The sequence below is a fragment of the Cyprinus carpio genome, chromosome A14 (assembly GCF_018340385.1).
Source record: "Cyprinus carpio isolate SPL01 chromosome A14, ASM1834038v1, whole genome shotgun sequence".
Classification (NCBI taxonomy): Eukaryota; Metazoa; Chordata; class Actinopteri; order Cypriniformes; family Cyprinidae; genus Cyprinus; species Cyprinus carpio.
In genome coordinates this window covers 15,427,429-15,451,483 of record NC_056585.1, presented here as the reverse complement: position 1 = coordinate 15,451,483, position 24,055 = coordinate 15,427,429, and the positions used below count along the sequence as shown (strand labels likewise).

The 24,055-nt window shown below is 36.8% G+C and overlaps 4 protein-coding genes across 5 annotated transcripts in view; 2 read left to right on the top strand and 2 right to left on the bottom strand.

Moving 5' to 3' along the window:
- Window positions 1–90: 90 nt before the first annotated feature.
- Window positions 91–3,667, top strand: LOC109066288 (saxitoxin and tetrodotoxin-binding protein 1-like). 2 transcript variants are annotated; one of them, XR_006161621.1, is made up of 7 exons: window positions 91–265; window positions 356–498; window positions 590–654; window positions 743–853; window positions 972–1,076; window positions 1,355–2,190; window positions 2,919–3,667. XR_006161621.1 is itself a non-coding variant. In XM_019083292.2 (6 exons), exons 1-6 carry the CDS (start codon window positions 149–151, stop codon window positions 1,420–1,422), a joined length of 609 nt encoding a protein of 202 aa, XP_018938837.1. In that variant the 5' UTR covers window positions 91–148; the 3' UTR covers window positions 1,423–2,819. The 2 variants fall into 2 exon arrangements, 1 of the variants encoding a protein (XP_018938837.1); XM_019083292.2 differs by lacking the exon at window positions 2,919–3,667 and having other exon boundaries at window positions 1,355–2,819.
- Window positions 3,668–5,365: 1,698 nt separating this feature from the next.
- On the top strand, window positions 5,366–17,101 carry LOC109066287 (alpha-1,3-mannosyl-glycoprotein 4-beta-N-acetylglucosaminyltransferase B-like). The gene is made up of 15 exons (XM_042770005.1): window positions 5,366–5,773; window positions 6,761–6,913; window positions 6,987–7,118; window positions 7,746–7,879; window positions 9,011–9,057; window positions 9,155–9,268; window positions 9,355–9,430; window positions 9,519–9,633; window positions 10,072–10,202; window positions 10,292–10,399; window positions 11,866–12,059; window positions 13,078–13,156; window positions 14,005–14,080; window positions 14,933–15,045; window positions 16,240–17,101. Exons 1-15 carry the CDS (start codon window positions 5,689–5,691, stop codon window positions 16,255–16,257), a joined length of 1,575 nt encoding a protein of 524 aa, XP_042625939.1. The 5' UTR covers window positions 5,366–5,688; the 3' UTR covers window positions 16,258–17,101.
- A 137-nt stretch (window positions 17,102–17,238) lies between these two features.
- scocb (short coiled-coil protein b) lies at window positions 17,239–19,714 on the bottom strand. Its single transcript, XM_019083291.1, has 4 exons — window positions 19,611–19,714; window positions 19,122–19,227; window positions 18,144–18,224; window positions 17,239–18,024 (listed from the first exon to the last, which is right to left on the bottom strand). The coding sequence occupies exons 2-4, from the start codon at window positions 19,138–19,140 to the stop codon at window positions 17,882–17,884; spliced, it is 243 nt and encodes an 80-aa protein (XP_018938836.1). The 5' UTR covers window positions 19,141–19,227; window positions 19,611–19,714; the 3' UTR covers window positions 17,239–17,881.
- Window positions 19,715–20,205: 491 nt separating this feature from the next.
- The window catches only part of LOC109066285 (zinc finger protein 691-like), a 4,674-nt gene continuing 824 nt past the window's right edge, over window positions 20,206–24,055 (bottom strand). The window contains exons 1-4 of the mRNA XM_019083290.2: window positions 23,994–24,055; window positions 23,599–23,789; window positions 22,329–22,425; window positions 20,206–21,750 (exon numbers count right to left, since the gene is read on the bottom strand). The exon at window positions 23,994–24,055 is cut by the window's right edge and continues 824 nt beyond it. Of these exons, the coding sequence (XP_018938835.1) occupies window positions 20,873–21,750; window positions 22,329–22,425; window positions 23,599–23,789; window positions 23,994–24,055 (1,228 nt within the window). The 3' untranslated portion in view covers window positions 20,206–20,872. The remainder of the gene's footprint in view (window positions 21,751–22,328; window positions 22,426–23,598; window positions 23,790–23,993) is intronic.

Sequence of the window (24,055 nt, the reverse complement as noted above, 5' to 3'; positions counted from 1 at the left end):
ACTGGCACTGGCATCACAAAAAAGCAAACTGTTGCATCACTTATTGTCAACATCCAGATGACAATATGTGATAAGCTGTTCTATATAAAGAACTTGTTCCCCAGGCGATGCAGCATAATTTTCTGAAATCCTCTTCTGAAGCTCTGCAATGTCTACTTCTGTGGTCTTGGCTGCTCTTCTGGGCCTGTTTAGTTTAAATCAGGCATCTCTGCCAGACTGTAAGGAGCTCATAACACCACGAACCCTGGAGGATGACAATAAAAGTGTAAGTGCATTAATATATTTGAATCAAGTACTCTTTTATAGTAAATTAACACTATGGCAGATTATGTAACTTCTTTTCTCTTCCAAACAGATCATGGGTAAATGGATCTTCCTTGAAGGCATAGCTGATCACCACTTATTTACAGATATCTTGAAGACTGTGAACAGCTCATGGATGGAGTTTGGCCCAAGCACTCTTGCAAAAACTTTAACCCTCAGTCAAGGGGATATGCTGTAAGGCTGTCCTGTTATCTAACGCTAAACTAAATGAATTTTATCATTATGATGACCAGCATTCTGAATCTGATATTTCTCTCCCTCACAGAAATGGAAAGTGTAGATTTTGCACCATTAACACAACTGTTAAAGATAGTATTTTTTATGCCAGTGGTAAGTTAACAAAAGCTTATTTATTTCAGGTAAAACTCATTGGCTCTGAGTATTAATGAATGTTATGTTGGTGCTTTTTGGTCCACAGGAAATGACGTAGTTTCAGAGGCCAAGTTCTTGCCATCCTGTCCTGACTGTCTCACCATGAACTTCATCAGCCAATTAAAAAATGAGACCATATATTCTTTATACTTATTCAGTAAGTAACAAAATCCATAGGAATATATGTAGACACATTGCATCATATTAAAATGATGTATTCCATGACCAATTGTGATGTGAAAATGCATTCATTTATTTCTTCTTTGTTCCTGCAGAGAGAGAGAGCAACCGAACCGAGTCTGACATGGACACCTACTGGAAGCAAGCTGAGTGTCTTGGATTTAAAAGAGAAACCCAGTACTCCTATGATGGAGTAACAGGTCAGTTTGGGTTTCAGTGCTTGTAGTTTTCATTGAAAGCAACAGCTATTAGTTCTGATGTAGAGCAGCTACAGCTCCTGGTCATTTAAGATTCAATTTCACTTATAAATATGTTTAAAACATTATTGCAGATATAGAAGTTACAGGTAAATCTCACAAAATCTGTCTAGAACATGTTTAGGTGATAATTTAACCCCCAAATCAAAAGGAAATCAGAATTAAGAGATACTGAATTAATTGCACATTAGTAGTTTTTTTTTCTTCTTTTCTTATTGCAGAACTCTGTCATGTGGTCAAGGACAACTCATCTGACCAGAAGCCAAGTTTGGACAAATCAGATCAATAATTAAATTAGATTAGATTCAACTTTATTGTCAATGCACCTGTAAAGTACAAGGCAACGAAATGCAGTTAGCATCTAACAAGAAGTGCAATAAGCAGTAAGTACAGGATATACAGTGTCTACAATATGTTACAAATGTACAATAAATATTCAGATAAGGCAGTACTATGGACATAATTTACAGATTTTTAAATACTATCGGCATGATATACGGATAGGTGTACTATGAACATACTATACAGATGGATTATGTAATAAGTGTATGTACACTATAAGCAGAAACTATGAACCTCATTTACAAATGAATATGTTAGCGATACATTAAACTGTACAAAACACTAGTGCAATGGACATTTAAAAAAAGTGCATTATCAGAAAACAAATGATTATTAATGTGTCTGTGTGGGTAAGTTCAGTATCTTTTGGGTTTGTCCTCATTTCTAAAGGCTAAAGGTTATTCTGACAGGTGTTTTCCAGTTGCCCAAAGTCCAGAGATTTACACACTCAATTCAATCCAGTTAACTAGAATTCTCAGAACCTGTTGCATCACTTCAGGGAGAGAGAAAAAAACAGTACTGTGTATCTGGACTATTTAGGGTACTTGATCCACACACAGCATGATTTTCTGAAATCCTCTTCTGAAGTTCTACAATGTCTACGAACATCAGTGGTTTTTTAAATGCTCTGGGCCTGTTTAATTTGAGTCAGGCATCTCTGCCAGACTGTAAGGAGCTCATAACACAGCTAACCCTGGAGGATGACAATAAAAGTGTAAGTGCATTATTAATATATTTTAGAGCAAGTATTATTTTATAGTAAATTAACACTACATGAGCTTATATGAGGAAACAGGGAACATTTATTTTCTTCAACAACAACAACAAAAAACACTTATTTACAACAAATTTACCTAAAAAATTGATAAATAGAAATAATCAGTCAATTTATTTTGTGAATTTATTATTAATGTTAAAAACACTGTATTGAATAATTCAAAATTAAAAGGGAGCTACTTCTTAAATTCTTAAATTAATTTTGTTCACAATAGACCATGAGTAAATGGATTGTCCTTGAAGAAGTCACTGATCATCTGTTATTTATGAACAATTTAGGGTTCAGGCACTTGTGATTTTAATTGAAAGCCACAGCTATAAGTTCTGATGTAAAGAAAACAGCTGGTCATGTGAGATTCAATGTCAAGTATAAACAATTATTTCAGATACAGTTACAGGTATAAATCTAAAAAATCTGTTAAAAACATGTCCAGCTCATACTTTAACCCCCAAATCAAAAAGAAATGTCAAGAACAGCTCATCTGACCAGGAACCATGTTTGGACAAACAGATCAATAATATATGCTGTTACCTTTTTTTCTAATAAAATTTTCATGACAAAAAGAACTATGTGTGGAAAAAGTGAAGTGAAATTAAATCTTTGTTATTAACACTGCTATGTGATTTTGGTGATCTTGACTGTTCTTCTCTGCATGTTTAATTCAGGCAAGTCTGCCAGACTACAAAGAGCTCGTAACACTAATAAACCTGGAAGATAAAAGTGTAAATACTGTGACGAGTCAGCTGCCTCCCCCCTAATTATTATCGTGACCCCGTCCCAAATCGCTGCCCACCAGGCTCCCGACAGGAGTGGGTGTGTGATAGAGGAGGGGCGCTGGAAGAGCCAGGGCTGGCGGCGTGTGATGGGGCACACCTGATGCAAATGGAGCTTCATCACCGCCGCTCTTTAAATGCCGAGCGCGCCTCTCCTCAGAGACCGGTCTCTTCCTCGTTCATGCACGCTGGTGTCTTCGTGGGTCCAGGAAGGGTGCGTAGAGGGACTCCCGCGCCGCCAGAGACGTGAGCTGCCGGACCCGCGGTCCGGACGAGAACCGCGCCCGTTTCACGGCCGTCGGGGCAGGATGCCGGGCTGTCTAGTCCCTTTAAGCGCCGATGCAGCCGCTGGAAGAAGCCGACGCCCCTCGCGCGCCGGACAGAAGAGGGGCGCGCGTGCGGCAGCCGGACTCCGCCCCTTACCTGGACCCTTCCCTCCTAAACACTACCTGTCCGTCACATGCCCCGCAGCACGACGAGGACACCAGATTCCCTGTTTATTTTGGACACTCTTCCCCTTTGGACACTTATTTCCCTTTTATTCCCTATTTGTTCTGTTAATAAAAGCCTCTCCGAGTGCTGACGCCACACCCACTGTCCGTTTGCTCCTCCCGCCACAATATACTTTTCAGGATATTAAACGGTGTGCTTTCTTGTGAACAACACCTACACATAAGAACAAGAAACCTGTAGAGGCAAGTATTGAATGCAGATGCTATCAAAGATCTGCTATCAAAACTCAGTCAAATATCGATTTATATGGTCAAACTAATATGCTGTTCATAATAAAAAAATAAGATAGCTGAACAACTCGTATGGTTTATAGAACAACCTGTACTAGTGTATGATGTATAATTTGATTAGTGACTAGTGTTAAAAGCAGAGTCCTGCGGCATTCAGAACTCAACTGAGAATACCTTCCGAATAAATTCTAATTCAATTTCAAATTTTTAATTGAGGCATCAAACATAAAATAAACTGATATAAAATGGAATGAAAAATATGTAAATAGGCTACTCTACATCCAATCTTTTTTTAATAATACTTGTACAAACATATAGGGATTTGCATTTAATGACATAAAAGAAAATGTAGAATTAATTTAGATACAAATTTTTATAGGCGGCATTGTATTATTAATGTTTCTAGAACTACATATGTTGTGTATATAAGTTTATTTAGCCTACTGTATTGAAAAATATGAAATTATGATTAATATATTAAATTAACTTACATTTGTAAATAGGCTAGCTTACATTTTATGGACCATGGTGGAGCAAATTCTTATGAAGTCTTAATTTTACTAATTAATTTTGTGTACAATAGATCATGGGGAAATGTATTGTCCGTGAAGGTGTCTCTGATCACCAGTTATTCATGAACTCACTAAAGAGTCCCAACACTTCGTAGATGGATGTTGGACCGAGAACTCCTGCAAACACTGCAACCCTCAGTCACGAGAACATCAAGTAAAATTCTTTACATTAAGATGCTTCCCAAACGAGTCTGATATGAACATGAACTGGAAGCAAGCTGAGTGTCTTGGATGATGGAGTACCAGGTCAAAGAACCCAGTCTGAGCCAAAACATGTCAATATCATGTGTTGATCAATATTCTACAGAGCCTCTTGAAATACATTGCAAATACGTTTTCAGTGTTGTTAGAGACTACACCCGTAGGTGTCACTTTTTCCACATACAATCCTTCACTGAGTCTGAAAGCTCCAGATCATTCCTATAAATGACCAAACAGGGAAGACGTTTGACAGACGTGTAAACGCAATGTGTAAAAATGAACACCACTATACTCCGAGCCGGCGCCAGCGCAGCACTGATGAGGGGGCGATGACATGGCACAGAGTAAAAGTAAAAATAAATAAATAAATAAATAAATAAATAAATAAATAAATAAATAAATAGTTAACCTTTTGGGGCCCATTCACGTATTTGTCGGACCGATATTACTACAACTATAAGAATACAGGGTTCAAACAAATATAGATTTGGTCGCGAGGCAAGTCAGTGGAAGAGTTAGTGATACCACCACGACCACCAGAAAAACTTAACTGTGTCTGCTTTACAGTGAAACAAGCTCATTGCGACCGATTCCCTGACATAATACATTCATTACCCCATTTAACAGATGCATTACTTTAAGTTAAAACAACTTGAACAGCAACAAACAATAATACAACAAAATAAACTAACTACGATCATCTAGCCCTCTATTAAACATGAAAAAAAATTCATCATAGCTTACTTAGTGCTGCTTTCTTAGTTACACCGCTTGCGCGGGAATTTGTGTCGGAGTAACAATTAAAAGGCGACTTTGTAAAAGGCGCGTCCTCGTGCATATGCATCGACTGGATGAATATTGATGAGCTGGACAGGTGGAGGATAGCGCTTCTGCTGCTCAGGAGGTGTGAGCGGATGATTTTTACATTCCTCGTGTGGAATCAAGTCATCAACTCACAGCGCGTTTCGACTCAATGTAGCTGGCCTGGTCTGAGAACGCAGGGTGCACTTTAAAAGGATTGTCGTCAAATTGTGAATTTTTTCCAGTTCATCCAGACGTCGCGGGAAAGAAGCAGCAACTAATCTTTTCTTAGTTGTTATATCTCAAGGATTTTGTAGTAGTATTCTGGTATTTCTGTGGAATGAGATGAGGTCCTTGAATGGCAAACTTTTCTTTCTCGCCTGTTTTTTATATGTGTTGATGTTAACCTCCTGGCACACATCAAAGTCAGGTGAGCGTGATCATCCTGTGAAGATTGCCTCTGAAATAATCTATTCCGATTGGTTATTCGGAATATGCATATATTAACAATTTTCTTGTTTTGTTTGTTTGACAATTTCTGTACTGACATTTTTGACTTGAAGGAGTTGTATATCAATGCCAAAGAAGCCATAATTGAGATATTTTTTTTTTTTTTTAGAAATTAAGTGTTAAGTTTTTTTCTTTTTGTTTCTTTTTTTTTTTACTCAGTTGTCAACCTGTGGGACGTGGTGCAATATCAGCCTCCTGTGTGCCACACAAACTGGTATCGCAGGAACTTCCAGTTAGATTTCTTTCATGTGAGACAGTTGATTAAATAAAACGATGTCAATAATACAAAAGATGGATAACATTTTAAAAAGGTGATTTCTGGTTTTGAAATTTGACCTATTGTTTTTAATAAAACAAAGTGCTGATAAATTGCAATGTGATATCTCAAGTTAAATTTAATATAATATGTAACATGATTGACAAGCCCTGCACTTCAGTGTAGGAATAAGATGAAATGATTTGCCAGAAACAACAAAGTGCATCGAGGCAAAGAGGAACTTTTGAAGCTCATCAACAGAGATGAGTGTATACTGTATACCGTCCATAGCAGCATATATTAAACAGTACAAAACTTCCTGAAACACTACCAGCTTCCTTATAGTTATATTGGGTAGCTTATGTTCGGAAGAATTGTTGTTTGCAGAAAGCCAAATGAATCAGCTTTGAGTTTCTGTAGGCAGCAATTAAACATGATGACTGATATAAATTGCATCATATGAACATTTCATGATTTTCCCTTTTTTAAACAAATTATTTTTAGAACTGATTATTTTCATTGGTGATGATCAACATTAGGCCACAAATGCTGTTGCAAAGCTTAACTTGTTAATAAAGCTTAATAAATGAACTTGTTTTCGGCCTGAAACATCCCTTTTATTCACATCATGAGATGACTTCTGTGTTTCAGATAACTTGCCATTTCAGCTGCGTTCGGTCTATGAGAGGTTACTGCAGGCAGAACAACGAGGGGAGGTCTTATCAAAAGAACTGCTTAAAGTGCTTGGTCAACTTCAAAACCGCAGCACTGCTACATTGAATCGCACAATCAGTAACTCCTCAGGTGAGTCCACGCACATTTCTTGCTGTAATATTTGTGTTTATACAGTTATGCAGTATTTTATCCACCTTTTTAGCTATATTAGAAGAGAAGGTCGTTTGGCACTTGTTGCCTTCACAGCCTAATGCCTACATCTACTTGCCTCACCTGAGGGAGCATGAGGACAGTCTGAAACCCATCCTTCACCTGGGGCAGCGACGCACTGGAGGTCTGTCTCCCATTATCATTTTTTGCAATTGTATTGTTACAGTGCTTGCATTGTAGCAGTTTAATTTGATTTAAACATACTTGTCATAGGTAATATCAATGTCTTAATGTTTTAAACTTCTATTAACGAAAAAAAAGACCAACTGTGTCTTTACAAAAGAAGCTAAGATCTCAATCTCCCATCCACAAAATGTAACCACAAGCAAAGATATCATTGTAATATTTGCATACTTAATTCTGCCCTTCATTTTGCATAATAAATTTTGCTCTTTTCTTTCATGTGTCTCTTTAATCTGCTGTTACACTGCTGTGCTAACAGTGTTTATGTATTGTTAAATCGCCTGCTGAGTATCATGAAAGCAGCAAAGCATCACAGTTGCAAGATTTTATTTGAAACTCTAATTAGCCCTTAAAACCCCTTCACTGAAACATTAACACTATTCATTTTCCTGCTAATCTAATATGATATATTGTATTATGATGTTTTATTTATTTTTGAACATATGCTATCATAGTGTTTCGTTTACTTTGTCAGTTTTATAGTTTCTAATAGTTTTACGCATACATAATCACTGTAATGCAGTCACCATAGGAAGACAAGCTGACACAGTTTTAACTGTTTACACAGTGTCTCTGGTGTTAGGAGTGCCCACCGTGCACAGGCAGAAACAGAGTTATCTAGTGAACACACTCCAGTCTCTCCTATTTGACCTATCAACTGCCGAGAGGAAAGATATTGTCATTGTAGTATTTATTGCAGAGGTAACCCTTTTGCTCTTTGTTCTCTTATATCTCTCCTGGCTTTATCAGTTTTGTTGCTCTGGTAATGTTGCATTAAACTTTATGGTGTTATATCAATTCCTTCCTTTGAAGGCATTTTATGTTATTAGTGGTTAAGTCTGATTTTTAACCATGGAATTTGATAGTGTTATACCAGCACTTCTCAAATCCAGTCCTCACGTGCCACTGCTCTGTACATTTGATATGTATTACTTACCACCTAAGAATACTTCACAATATATACCGTAAGTGCCCTGCGAAGTGTACTTCACAGGATAGTCTGTCATGATTCCAGTTCGAAGGGAACGTGCATGTTCAATTCAAAGGGCATTAAAGTGTGTGAGACGTGAATTAAAATTGTATTTAATTATTTACAGAGGTACATAAGTGACGTGACATACAGCCAAGTATGGTGACCCAACCCCAGAATTCGTGCTCTGCATTTAACCCATCTAAAGTGCACACACACAGCAGTGAACACACACACACTGTGAACACACACCCGGAGCAGTGGGCAGCCATTTATGCTGCGGCGCCCGGGGAGCAGTTGGGGCTCGGTGCCTTGCTCAAGGGCACCTCAGTCGTGGTATTGCCGGCCCCGAGACTTGAACCCACAACCCTAGGGTTAGGAGTCAAACTCTCTAACCATTAGGCCACGACTTCCGCTATGTCATTTCCATTATGTCACTTCTCTACATTTCGTATGTTTGTGAAGACACTGCAGGCATGTTCCGAAGTGAAGTAAACTTCAACAGACACTGTGTAGGGATCCTGTTTATGGGAACAGGGTTCATGCATGGAGCTCTCTTCTAACGAGCTGGTTATCTGAATTAGGTGTGCTAAATAAGAGAGACTTGCAAAATATGCAGAGCAGTGGTATGCGAGGACTGGATTTGTATACAAAGAAAAGTTTGGTTTGCAAAAGTCTTTACTGTGGCTGATCTGAACTGATGTGAATGTGTGGGCTGTAGCTAAAATGTTTCACAATATGCATAAATGTTAATGCATCCTTGCTGAATAAAAGTATTAATTAAAAAAGAAATCTTACTGATCCCAAACTTTTGAACAGTAGTGCACTTTGTTATTTACTGATATGTATTTTTATTCTCTTAGACAAATGCAAGATTTGTTAATGCTGTTGTACAGAGTGTACAGACCAAGTGAGTGTTTCTTTAATTACCCATCTGCTTCATAAGAGATGTTTCCATGTTTCTTTAAGCTGGCAGTGCAAGTAATTGTATATTTGACTCTGTGTAGTCTCCCAGATGCTGTCAGTTCTGGAGTGATAGAGGTGATCTCTCCATCTACTCACTATTACCCAGATTTAAGTAACCTGAAGGAAACTTTTGGAGATCCCAGGGAGCGTGTCAGGTTAGCGATTCACCTATTGTGCAAATGTTGTAAACAACTGGAAATAGATGGTGTCTTAATTGTGAAACATGTATTACGGATTATAGATGGAGGACCAAGCAGAACCTTGACTACAGTTTCCTCATGTTGTATGCACAGTCGAAGGGCACATATTATGTCCAGGTAATGGCAAAGACACTGTCATGCAGCTCATTGTTAGCTCTATGTTTCATTGCCCTCATCAGTCTGAGTCTGTGCATGTGTGTTTCAGCTTGAGGATGATATTGTAGCAAAACAAGGATTCTTTGAATCCATGAAAAAATATATAGCGGATGTGCTTTCAGAGGAGTGGCTTTTCCTGGAGTTTTCCCAGCTGGGATTCATTGGTCAGTGTCTTGTCCTCTCTGTTCATTCTTGTCTCTCCCATCATTTCTGTTTGATCAGTTGTTTCATATGTGTGCTGTTTTTTTATTTGTACACCTGGACCAGTAGCTCATTGAAAAATATTTGTTAATTGTGCAGTCTCAGTTGTGAATGCAAATGTATGGTCTTTATATATGTGCCCTCTTTGTTAAAACTCAAACACAGCTTCTGTTAGGATTTGCTTATTTACATATTTGAATTTAAAATAATTCAGTTCAGATCTTCTTTATTATTCATATAGTCTCTTAAATCAACCAGGTTTTCTGACAGTAGAATCAGATTTCAAGGAACATCGTCAGTGTCTCACAGCTCCCATAAATGCTGTTTACTATGACCAAATCTATGATACTATTTGTGTCCTAGTATGGAATTAAGTATATCGCTAATTTTTCATATTCTAGGCAAGCTTTTCCGCACATCAGATCTACCAATGATTGTGGAGTTCTTCCTGATGTTTCACAAAGAAAAGCCGATCGATTGGCTGCTGGATCACATCCTGTGGGTTAAAGTGTGTAACCCTGAGAAAGACTCGGTAAGTTTTGTTTGTATTTATTTATTTGTTTGTTTGTGAGACTGATGTAAGACAAATCATTGTTTATTGTTATAATTCATTGCACTTAGAAACACTGCGATAATGAGAAGGCCCGACTGAAGAAAACTTACAAACCCTCCCTGTTTCAGCATGTTGGTTTGCATTCCTCACTCCCCGGTAAAATTCAAAACCTAAAGGTAATTTAAACTTCCTCTTCCTTGTATGAAGATTTTTATATGTATATATGCTGAGGTCTAGTTTTAAATGATGAAAACTAAAACTGAAACCATAAAAACAATGTTACTTGAAATAAAAAAAAGTAAAAAACCATTAACTGAAATAAAAGTAATAAATAAATTTCAGGTCGTTTTTTTTTATTTTTTTTTATTTTTTTATTTCAGGTAGTTGCCAAGACAAAATTGAACTTAAAAAAAAAAAAAAAAGTAAAAATAAAATAAACATTCATAAAAACTAAATATTAAAAAAAAATAATAATAATAAATATTACAAAAACACACAAACTTACTAAAACATTATCTCAGTTTAAATTGAAAATGGAGAATTAAAAAAATTAAGCATTTAAAATATTAATAAAACTATAATATTATAATGCAATATGCATTTCTAGAAGAATAGTGGCCACCTACTAAACCCTCCAAAAGTACTATAGGTCTGTAGGGGTAGACAACAGCTTATCTACATTGCAAAGAGGGCATTTACATTATTTATATTAGCACATTGTATTTCTATAATGACTTACAAATTTGTAATAACACAACTCATGAAATTCATCTTAAAGGGGCAGTGTGTCATTTCTGGTGTGCTAATGGCACCAATTATTTTATCATTTTATTTTGTTATCTATTTTGGGACATCACCCAACCAATGGGTAACATGTAGTTTTCTCTGAAAAATAAACTGGGCTATGAGGAAGATTTTTCCCTTCAAAGATAATTACACACTTCACCTTTAAAGAAACATTCCCATTAAAAGTGCAGGAATATAAAGTTCCAAATGTATCCAGAAAAAAATTAATAAATTACAAACTAGCTTGGTTTTGTCAGGAATTGTGAATGAACCAAAATGCATAACAAACCAGATGTGTTTTTTGTGCTTTATTTACAAAAAAATAAAAAACAACAAAAACCACCAAACACAATGTCAAGACAAGAAGAGCACACAGCAAATGAACATAAACATAAGCTGTGTACTCTATAGGAAACATGACACAAGACAGTGCCCGGAGCCTGGCTGTCAGGATGCTAGGATCGAAACCAAAGTAAACACAATTGTCAGGGTCTAGACACCAAGCCCCAAATACAATACATATACAAAAGAATGCAGGGCTCAGAGGAAAATCCCTGAACCCGCATGCTCACAGAGGGAAAAGAGAGGACAATACAACTTATGAGTGTCAGGATCTTGTCACCAAATCAACAGCCAGACCAACCGAAATGAGAGGTCTCTCACAGTTTACTTGTGCACTTCTCATGATGCCTACAGTATGTATACTGTTCCAAATCGCTCATTTATTAAGTTCTATTACAGTTAGGAGGCTGCCTTTGAATGCAGCAATCTGTGCAGACAATATACATCAAGTCAGCTCACTAGGTTTTGAAACAGCGCTTATGATGTATTGTCTGTGATTTTATGTGATGTACAGGATAAAGACTTTGGGAATCAGGTGCTGTTCAAAGGTCACGATAACCCACCAGCAGAACTCAGGAGCAGTCTGGAGAAATATATGTCTCACACTCTGGAGAGAGCTTACAGTGGAGTGGATTTCTTCTGGGGCCTCACACCCAAAAGAGGAGATTACATCCTCATTACTTTCACCACACCTCAAGCTGTCAAAGGGTGAGACACCAGTGCAGGACATTCATTTGATGAGTATACAAAGTGTACATGGGAACAGGCGATCTTGCTAAAGTTCCAGTCTCTATATCCAGTTTGCATGTGACCAGAAATTTAAAATTCTGTCATTTAGTCACCCTCATGTAGTCCAAAACTGTCTGTTTTTTTTTTTTTTTTTTTTTTTAGTTTTGGTTTGGTTTTTTTGTGCACAAAAATGATAGTTTGAAAATCATTGCCATGTTATTATTTTTTTTTCATACAATGAAATTCAGTGAAGTCCAGTTTTGTTCAAAATCTTCTTTTGTGTTCTGCAGAAAAAATAAAGTTGTATAGGTACATTTTGGGGTAAACTATCCCTTTATCTGTGAAAGAAAACTTGATATGGCTCAGTATGTTTAGTGGAGTCTGTCTTTCAGCAGCCATGGCTTATTGTAAATCTCTCTTAACGTGGATATATAAATAGAAGTAAAAACCCAATGGCAGTGTAAATGAACCCAGCTGTCTGTTTGTGTGCTCTTATATTAAAGTGAGTTTGCCCTGCTGAAAGAATGTGAACCAATGGCTTCTGTTTCAGCTCCTCTGAGCAGGATATTCTATACTGGCAACGTTTGTTCAGGAGCTGAAAACTAAGCTGACATTTGGGGAAGGTCTTGTAAAGAAATCTGGACATTCTCAGTTCTATCTTCATGAAATTGTAGGTGATGGGTGCATCTGTCACTTGACAAAGAGTGATGTAATGCGCCCAGAGAAATTCCTAGTTGTTTTTTGAAACGCAGCAGACCGTCTCTATGACTTGCTAAACAAATTCCACTGATGCTACAGAAACAATGGCTTGTTTAAGCTACATACATAACTTACAAAACCACCCATTAATTTTATACAGTTTGTAAGTTAAACTCTATCATCAGCATCTAAGGCATGAGAAACATTTAGACTCCAGACAATTTAGACAAATAGACTTAAAGTGAAACTTCTATTGGCAGATTTAATATTTTTATATTTTTATTCCACTCACTTCCAGGTACCTTTTTCGATCTGGCAATATTGAGACAAATGGTGACAGGTTTTACAACACAACAGTGGAGGTGCTCCCTACTAGTGTAAGTATCATGCCAAAAAAGGTCTGGATACATTACTGTTCAAGGGTTTGAGAGAGCAGAAAGATTGTTGATTATTGTTTTTGAAAGAAAGAAGTCTTTTATGCTCACCAAGTCTGCATTTATTTGATCAAAAATACAGTAAAAACAGAAATAGTGTGAAATATTTATTACATAAAAAAACTGAACTCAAAAAAACACAACAAATCAGAATAAAAAGTGCTCAGCAGTGAGCAACCACCCTCTGCTATGAAACATTGTAAACGACATTGAGTCTCCCTACTAGTATACTCCCTAATAATTTTATATTGTGTTGAAGTCTTTTATTTGATTATGTCATTTGTTATGATTTATGGGTCAGTAATTCATTCCCTCATAAAAGATAATAAGCACACAGCCTTTTGAAGTTCACTTTTTTGTTGTTGGTTGGCTTTCTTCATGACTCTTTGTTTAATAAGTTTTTTTTAAATCCCTTAAGTACTTTAAATGTCTTAAATACTTTGTCCTTGGTGACTTTGGTGGTTTCAGTTTGTGTAAAATATGTTGGTATTGTCATAGCTTTAGACATATGTGACCACACCCTTTTTTTAAATGAACATTTGTATTCATTTGCTTGTCGTGATGGGGCCTTGCTCCTTTGCTTGCAAGCCATGTAAACATTTCTCTAAGACAACTGAAAACTAACACCCAAAAACAAATGTGTGGGTTTTGCTTAGTTTGAGATCGTGTTTGAGTTGAAGCTTTACTTCAAACCTGTTAGACAAGGATTTTTGTAAATACTTCCTGATATGACTTTTTTTTTAATTTGCATTAAAATATAAAGTGTTAATAGGTATGTTTGTGTATTACAGAAATCTGTGAAAGAGAGGGTAACGAGAGGAGAATTAGCCTGCTGTAAACCCTCAACTGAAGGTTTTGTTCAGATAGGTACTCAACCATATTCGATTTCCTGTTTCTTTTCTCTCCTTTTCTGTCACTCATTTGTAAGATTTTGCATAAATACATATAGATGAAGTGCAATGAATTGTCAGTGAACTAAGAATGTCAACATTAATTCATTCATACATTATAAAAAACTATGTAATGATACAAGTCTGTTAAGAGTTGTTGTAAAACTAGCTGTGATGATAATCATGATAATTACAGGAAAATCCAGACCAGAGATGGCCTGCAAGGTTTGTGAACGTGTGTGTACTTTCATTTTCTTATTGAACTGGTCACAAAGACTTATGACTTATGAGTTTAAATTGTTCTAACATTTCTCTCATTTGCTTAATCGGTGTGGTTCTCACTCACTGAAACTCAAGTCATTACTTTTTTCATGTTTAAATGAATAAATAACTTTTAAAGTGTACACTACCGTTCAAAGGTTTTTTTTTTAAAGAATTTTATTCAGCAGGAATGCATTAAATTGATCAAAAGTCACAAATAAATGCAGTTCTTTTGAACTTTCTTTTCATTAAAGACTCCTGAAAAATTAGGAGGTTATGAGACACTATCTGATTAGAAACATGAGCAAGTATGCATGTGCACGTCTGTAATATACACACTTGCTTTATTTTCAAATATTTGGATAAACCACAATAAGGAATGTGAGATCAAAAGTGGTTATGCAAATGTATGTGAGCATGCTTGCCCATTGTTTGAGACCAGAATGCGTGTGAGTGTGAAAACCACCATCAAAACGTGGCACCTCTCATGCAATCTGTTGACTGTAAGAGGTCAGGTGGTTTCTGTTTATTTTGTAATGGGATATGTCATAAATGTCTGTTTTCTTAGGTTCCTTCAAGAATGGAGTGGCTGAGGGAGAAGTGGATGGAGCATTAGGAGAAATAGCGGCCATGCGACTCCTGGTTCACTCTGATTCTGATGTCTGGGTACTTCTCAGTGAGGTGAACCACATTCATATCATCTATAAATAACCCTTTAGAAACAGGCCTCACCTAACAGTCATTTCATTCAGAGAAAGTCATACTGACATGAGTAATACATAACACACAAATGCAATGAAGATTTTTTTTTTTTTTTAAAAAGACAATTGACATTCCTCCAGGGAAATACAGAAAGGAAAGTGGTATGTGAGGTGTTTCACTCTTACAGTAAAATCAAATGAAAGTAAGGAAGAGGTCATAAGGCATCTGTACGACAAACAAAACCAGGAAAGCACTCGCTGGACTTGTTAGGGTGGTTTATTGGGTCCTTCATTACAACATAATGCTAAGCTAGAGTAGCATTCGCCAGCTAATCACTTCAAGTATTTTCCTACATGTGAAACATGGAATATATTATCTTACATTTTCATAAATCACTTTTATTGCAGTATGTGTGGGTAGATTGTTGGCAGAAATGACCTGTAAACATTTCCTGTAGCCTACAATTGTTGTTATTCTCTTTCTTATGTTTTTTTCCTTTCATTCAGAAAACTTTAATCTTTTATTTTATAAACCATTTAATGCTTGATTTTGATAAGTTAATTTTCAGTTTCAACTGATTTCTTTGTTTCTTTCATTTCTTGTCTTTATATAAGCACAGCAACCTGAATTAAGCCTTGGAGAGAGAGTCCAAGTTGTATATGCTAAATGTGCTTTTTTATTGTTTAAATATGTTAATTTAACTTTTTTTATTAAAATCATTAATAATAACAGTGCAGGTAAATAGACAAAAATGCCGATAGTTAATTTTAACATATATTCCACTTCATCTATATTTAAGATATTCCCTACAACAGAAAGTTGAAGTTGTCCACTTTTTTTTAGTTGGGAGATCAACCCAACAACGCTTAAAAATGAAAGGGCCAAGCATAAGCATAGAGATATCTTATTTGAATATGTTTTGCAAAATTCTTGTAAATGCATTCACAGTATTTCAGTATCTCAGTGTTTCCTATTTTAGTCACTATCAGTCACCATTTTATTGATATTTCTGTGTAACTATAAAAAGTTCTTTTTATTTTGTCTATTAATGAAAAGGCTTTTTTGAGGAAGTCTGTGCTTCCTGTTACTCACTGATAGTTTTCAATAGCCTTGTTTGCAGCTGTGACACAATATCTAAGATTTGCTTAAAAGTCTCATCTCTTTCTTTGACAGATCTTTATTAAAGTTTGATGCTGTTGTTTGAGCTGCATGGTAACATGTCATACCTCCTGCTGTGGACAACAGCGCATGCTGCTGGTCTGGAAAGGAACCTCCCTATGCTTGAATGACTGGCATTGCTGTGAACTCTTGAGTTAATCTTGAGGTCCCAATGTAGTTCTGAATGACAGCTGAGTGAAAAACCTGTTTACATTGTTATTTGTTTATTGTGGCCCATGAAGGTTTCATTTGATTTATTAATTTTGTATAAATTATTTTATTTAAATGATTATTTAGTGTTGCAAAATAACTTAAAGGGACCACACAAACAGAATTTGACCATATTTTATATTATACTGAATTATTTAAAATATTTGACATTGTCAGTAAATGGCAGCAATACCAACTTGTCACGGCATCGTGTTCTTTTCTGCTCATGTCATTCTTTGTTTATTTCTTCATCACTAGCAACACCAAGTAGAATTGCAAAATTAATTTTCATTATTTAAAAAATGAACTCCTCCCATCTTCCAATGGTCAGACAAACAGATAATCCCGGCCAGTGCTGCTGTATAAGACTTGATTGCACTATAATGCTCACACGTTTTAAGAACATCGACCTGCAAACTAGGAAGAAAAATTAACATAAAAAATGTACACATTTCAGCTTTAATCTTAGGTTTGCTTATTCCAACATATTGGTTACTGCATATTTAAACACTAGTTGATTTGTCCTTCCGAACACCTTTGGTGACCCTGTGAAAGAGGGAGACACACATTCAGATTCACAAGCTGAAGCAAGGGTAGAGGAGAGGAAGGCAACGCTACCCTATGAGACTCAGTTCCTCACTCCTCTGATGAGAGCAGGTGGCTACCAAAGACTCTCAGATAATCCTCCAAACTCTGGTGGAATATGTGTAGACTTGAATCCCAGATGAAGTGAGGTGACTGACTGAGAAACAAACCACCACAGGGGCCTAAAAATCCTAACCAGAAGGACTCACTCACAGCACAGCAAATTATATTTGTTTTAATTAAAACAGGCATTTGCAATGGTAAGAGTCTACACATACAAACACAACAAATACATGAATATATTCAGAGGCACAGATGTGATGCATGCCAGAGAACTCCCTTCTGTTGATAGCACCAAGAAAAGGGTCTAAATTTCATTCCCTGATCAGAATGACCTGTAATGTTTTCTCTCAACTTGAGTATAATCAGTACTGATACAGACAAGCAGCTCAGCGGGAGAGAGCAACTGTCACATCATCACAGCTGTACCCTCATCTACAAAGCAAAAAATATGAAATGAAGTACAAAATACATATTACATTTTTAAACCATTATCAATTTGTTTAGCGAGGCAAAAACTATGTAAACTATTACAAATAATATTATCATAACCTGCCTGAACATAAAAAAACTACAAAACAACATACATATAAAGTCTTAATCTCTTTATAAAATGATTTTGATATGTAATAAGATGAAATGTAAACGAACATAAATACTGATAAATGTAAACATTTACCATCTTAGTGGTATAAGGATCAAATGAATGCTAGTGGAAACTTTAAATGAGCTGATGTGGTAAGGGTTTATCTGTGTGGGGCAGCCGTCTACACGAGGGATTCTGGGAGAGAGGGATGCTCTCTTACTTCCGTTTGCTCTTGGAGTCAGTGGTCTGAAACACACTAGATGCCGACATGAGGTTCTCGATGTACTGCCCAAGAACCTGATTCTCTGATTTTAACTTCAGATTTTCTTCTTTGACTGCATCCACCCGAGCTGAGAGATCTACCAAAACAAGAAAGAGAAAGACAGAACTTAATGCTTTTTATACAATATGACAAAAGATTAAAGAACCCAGCATTAGTTAACACTATGTGACAAACCATAAAGCGCTGGTTACTTACCCTCAAGAGTATTCTGCAACTCAAGGACCTGGTTTATAAGTCTGGTCTTCTCCTCCAACTCCACCTGATTTTCTATGTCACCTGGAACATGAACTTGTGTTAGTTACACTTGGAGTCACTAGAAAGGTCCTTAACACTTATTAATGAAGAAATAAATAAATTAATAAAGTTGTAAAAGGAAGAGGAGGAAGACATTATGAATTTATTTGGTATTGCCTTTTTCTTGTTGCCTGTTGATCAAACATAGCAAAATGTTTAGCTATACTTTGCTTTAAATTACCTTATTAAAGTTTTTAAAGTAGTATTTTAGTTGGAAAGGTATATATTCTTAAAATCAAGGATAATAAAGATTTGAAGTCATATGCATATAAAAGATATTTTAAACACTATTATTTGTTAGAAAAAAAAATGTCAAGGGTTTGAAATAGTAAAGGAGATTTGTTTGGGCAAAACTCTTTTTTTTATTTACTTTAGTAAATAATTGATTTAGTAGATAAATTACAAAAACAATTTATATTATATATTCTAATATAAAGAATACATACAATTTATATTATTATAATTATTTAATTTATATATAGTTTACATATGAACTATGTAGATATGTATGTATGTGTGCATTTATATTTTGTATGATAAATAGCATGCATTTGTAGAGTGTAAGTATGTGTATAAATATGTACAGTATGCACATATATTGATTATGTTGTATGATTGAGATTTGTTAAATGAAAATATAGGACACATTCTTTACAATGTAATGCTATACATTACAAAACAGTATAGGTTTAGTTTTTTCCATATGTTATAGTATGTTAATAATGCATTTGTTCATCAATCTATACTTGTGCATAAACAACTGTCAGTTTTATTTTGATAATATTTTAAAAATCCTGAAAATCTGCTGCTGTGTGCTGCACTATAAAGCAAAGAAACTAAAGCTGAATCCACAGGCTGTGATTCCACCCAGGGTCTCACCATCCATGTCGGAATTCATGGCGAAATGCTCGTCTTCTGCTTTGAAATGCAGGGCTGCGACTCGTGTGAACACACTTCAGGATGAGCGCAAGGCCTGATGGAAACTCTGAAAACACAGACCGGGAGTTTGCAAAGAGGCTTTCAGTCATAATGTGAAGTCTTATTCATTGATGCTGCAATGCTAGGCGCTACATAATAGACTAAATAGCGTGCGCAGTGTAACAGTTACAGTGGCTTGTGTAATATAACGGTATTACGACATTTTGTAGATGGCCTAAGTCAAAGTACGCAGAATAAAACGCAAAATAGTTTCACATCTTATCGTAAAAAATGCTGCTAGCTAATGTTAGCTGACACACAGCTGATGAGGTAAACAAACAACACACTGTCCATTACAGTCCCCACTGAAACACAGTTCATTCCGTCGCCTAAATGTATACACATATAAATCTACAAAATACAAATAAATTATGTAAATGACTTCCAAACCTTCGCAATGTGAAATTAGACCGGCAGAACAGATCCCACACGACCACAGCGATGTCTTCTGAAGTCTGACGTCATGGATTAAATATTAACCCTTTAGGTCCCACAAAATAAATGCGTTTTATTATACATTTAATTAGATTCCTGAACTGATTGAAAAAAATTGATTGAAAAAAAACTAAAGATAAAAAAAGCTACAACACTGTTTGTACTAGATTGGTCTACTTATGTTTATTCTGTATTTATTTATATTATTGTCATTTTTATATGACTTCACTCAATGAGTAGTATTCGTTTCAAAGAATCGCTTGGCGCGTGAACTGCTCGGACTAATTTAATACATTAATAATAATTTAATTTCCACTAACATAAAATATCAATAAGCATTTATAAACGCTCATCTTACATTTGTGAGAGTAGTAATATGTATTTAATTTTATATTCTTATTGCATCTACATGACTATACAGCATTGCTTTTCACATGCTCCGTACAGTTTTGTTCAGAACAGAATTATGATCATTACCAGAAGTGAATGTAATTTTAAGCCTCAGTTTCTCATAAACAAACAAGTTATAAAGACAAGCTATAGCAGTATATACATTTGGAAGGGATTTATTAAAATTTTACACATTGTTCAATACAGTATGCAATTGTTGAGAAAATAGAATACAACAAGACCACGTGAAAAGAAAAAAAACATTTCAGATACAAAACCGAAAGCAATTATCATCACAACAAATATTTCTGTTTTGAGTAAAAACAACACATGGGCCCTATAAGAGGAAAAAAATCTGAGGAATGCATGAATAAGCGTTCTATTTGTTATTATAAAAGAAACAACAACCTTCTATAAATGTCTTTGTTCACAAAAAGAAAAAAAAAATACATTTCACAGCTTGTTATAAGAAGCCTGACATAAAAATAAAGTTATCTGGGTTTATAGGCTGTTGGAATTGAAACTGAGGTGCTTATTATGTTGCTATATATATATTTATATTCACTGTGAATAATGAGTAGACATTTTCCAAATAATAACAATAAATAGGACATTTCACTTTAAAATGTCATTGTACTAGGTTAAATGTGCTTTGCTTTGAGGTTCTGGGTGCAGGTCAGTGATGAAATCATGTTTTTGGGTCATTAAAGGTAGAAGCATGTGATAAAATGCTAATAGAAGATACAAAAAAGGAAGAGAATTAAGAAGAATGAGGTCTTTGGAGTGTTGTGGATTACTAGTAAAGGTCTCATGAACATTCAATAACATTATGTGTTGTACGGACATTGATGCTGCTTGAACTGGTCAGTATCACTGAATGTTTGGTTGCATTGAGAGCAGTGGTGGGAGTTTCGCAGCGGTGGGAGTTTCATCATAACATCGCTAAAGTGGGTGTGCTGATGCCGTTTTAGATATTCCACTCGACTGAAACGTTTCCCACATGTCCCACACTCATACGGTCTTTCACCCGTGTGGATGCGCTGGTGCCTCTCCAGGTTCCCGAGACGGCTGAAGCTGCGGCCGCACTGCGGGCACCTGTGGGGCCGCTCACCTGTGTGAACCAGCTGATGACGCTCGAGGGACTGCGAGTGTGTAAAGCGTTTGCCGCAGAGTTCGCAGTGGTGCAGCTGCTCTCCCGCCTGGACGCATTCATGGCTCTTAAGGCTCCAGGCGTGGCCAAACGCTCTCCCGCACACAGAGCACTGATAGGGCCGCTCCTCGGCCGCAGGGCACGTGTGCTTCATAAGGTCAGACGTGGAATTAAAGCCATTGCCGCACCGTGCACAGAAATGCAGCATGTCCCCACTCTCTCCTCCTGACTCCTCTTCCTCTTCTTTGTTGGTAGGGGCTGATGGGATTTGTAGTTCAGCAGGGTCTGCTCTATGTGACGAGGACGACATTGCCTGCTGAGAGCTACATAAACCATCAAGTCCGATGAACGCCACACCTTCGGATCCACACGTCTCCTGAGACGGGCTACCCAGGCCAGACTCCGCCTCCTCACGTTCGCGCTCCGCCTTGAGGGCGGTCTCCAGTCCGCTGAGCTCATCTCCAGCGGTCAGTGGTTCCTCTGACAAGGCCGGCTGCTCCTCCCACACTTCAGCAGCAGCAGATTCAGGACCAGCAGAAGCAGGGCCCTTCTCACCTGCAGACAGAAATGAGATATATCAGACAGAAGCACGTTAAGGACAAAATTTTACCTCAAAATTAAAATGCTAGAAATGCTTTTCAAATGAGTCTCTTATGATCACCGATGCTGCATTTATTTCTTCAAAAATATAGTAAAAACATTAATAAAGTGAAATATTATTACAGTTTTCTACCTGAAAATATTTGAAAATACAATTTATTAGTGTGATGGCAAAGCTGAATTTACATTCTTCTTTTTTATACATCAGCAGTTCATAGTAGCCACAGCTGTCAAGCTCCAAAAAACACATATGCACATTAAAAACCATAAAAGTATCAATACAATGGTTTGTATGCAAAATAAAAACTTAAGTCACTAAACGGACGGTCCACCCAAAACAGTCGTGGGCCCAATATACTGTTGATGTATGAAAAAATGTGTACAGTTTTCAACATTTCTCCTCGTGTTTCCCTGAAAAAAAATAACACGAAGGTGAGTAGATAATGACAAAATTTTGTTCCTTTACCCGTTCATGCTCACAGTCACAAAGAAATTATTAGCCGCTTTCCCAAACAAAGCATTGCAGTGCTCACCGTGGGTGGGACTGGGGGAGGAAGGGCTGGTTTCACTTTGGTTCATCTGTAGAGCCTCTTGCAACAGCCTCAAGGAGTCTGATCTGTAGCCTTCCACCTTTATCCATCATCCCACAGAAGCAGAAAGAACAAGAACATAAGGTGTGAAATAAATTCACTTTGCTAACAATAAAACATTTCTTTTAAAATAGATTAAACATTTCAGACAGAATTGAGGAGATAGTAATCTTGTTACATATGTACTGTTATTTTAACATTTAAACATGTTTTAGTGCAATAAAGGTGATTTATTTTGATTGACAGGTAAGTTGGTGGTCCTTTAGTGATGTGATCATATGTGATTCTGACTACTTGTGATTTGAGCAGCTAAAAGATAAAATCCATTGACCTTGTTTACACTGGTAAATAACACTGTCCACTTGTGATCTGATCACCATACAGATGTTAAAATCAGATGTAAATGTAGTCTTGTTATTAATAGTCAACAAGCACATTCATACTTTTGGGAATATGACCTCTTAAAAGGATAGTTCAACCAAAAATAAAAATTCTGTCATCATTTAAATGAAAAAAAAAAATCCCCCTCAGATGATGCTACCCCACCAACCACCAGAGCATATAAAATACCAAAAATAAAAATATTTTTTATTAAGTAAAACACTGCAACATGACAATACAAACAACAATAAAATCAGAAACTGACTTTAACTGTCCGGGTTTAGTGATCTTTGTTCATGCGCCTCTATCCATGTAGGGCTTTTCAGCAAGTCAGCGTGCGCCATTAGTCTATTTCAGAGTGACAGTATGAGATTTTTTTGAAGAATAGAGGTAACCAAACAGTTGACAGGAGCTATTGACTTCCATTGTATTTTTATCCATACTACAGAAGTCAATGGCTACCAGCAACAGTTTGGTTACCTACATTCATCAAAATATCATCTTCTTTGTTCAGCAGAAGACTGAAAATCATACAGGTTTTGGACAACAAGGTCGAGTAGAGAGAATTTATATTTTGGGGTGAACAATCCCTTTTAATAACATAATATAGAGGGAAGGACGATAAAAAAGTAGAGTTACTATAATTCTTGGGTTATAATCTTTCGTGCAGTTTTTGCACTTGCAATATCGACTAAAATATACTTTCAAATCAGTTTGAATTTGCAGAAAGGGGGTTTTCTGTTCAGGTCCTTCTTCTGTCCATACCCCTCTGCATCTCCTTTTTCCCCTCCGCTCCCTGCAGTTGTTTCCTCACCTCTGATTGGCTACTCACCTCCTCTTTAATGCTGGCCACCTCCTTCCTCTCCCCAGAGACGCATATCCTTTCCTCCTCCTGCTCCCCACCTCCACCTCCTCCTCCTCCAGTTGACAGATGGACACAGAACACGTCCCTCCTCTCATCCCTCACTCCTCCAGTCCCCTCCTCCCACGCATCAGCACTCCACTCCTTCCCCTGCCTGCCTCCTGAGAGAGAAAGATGGGAGGGGGAGAGAGGAGAGAGGAGAACACGAGGGGGAGGGAGGAATGCAAAAGAGGAGGAGAGGAAGGAGAAAGAAACCTGAGAACTGAGGAGAAGGTCGCCATTATGGTTTCCCACTCAAAGGCTCGAAAAATGCACGCTAAAACAACAGCATCACACAATGAGCCCGAGTTGGCCAGTGCGCTTACTTTGGAGATCCGTTCTGCGCGCTTTGCGCACGGTGTCGTCCGCGCCAAGAAGACCAGCCGCG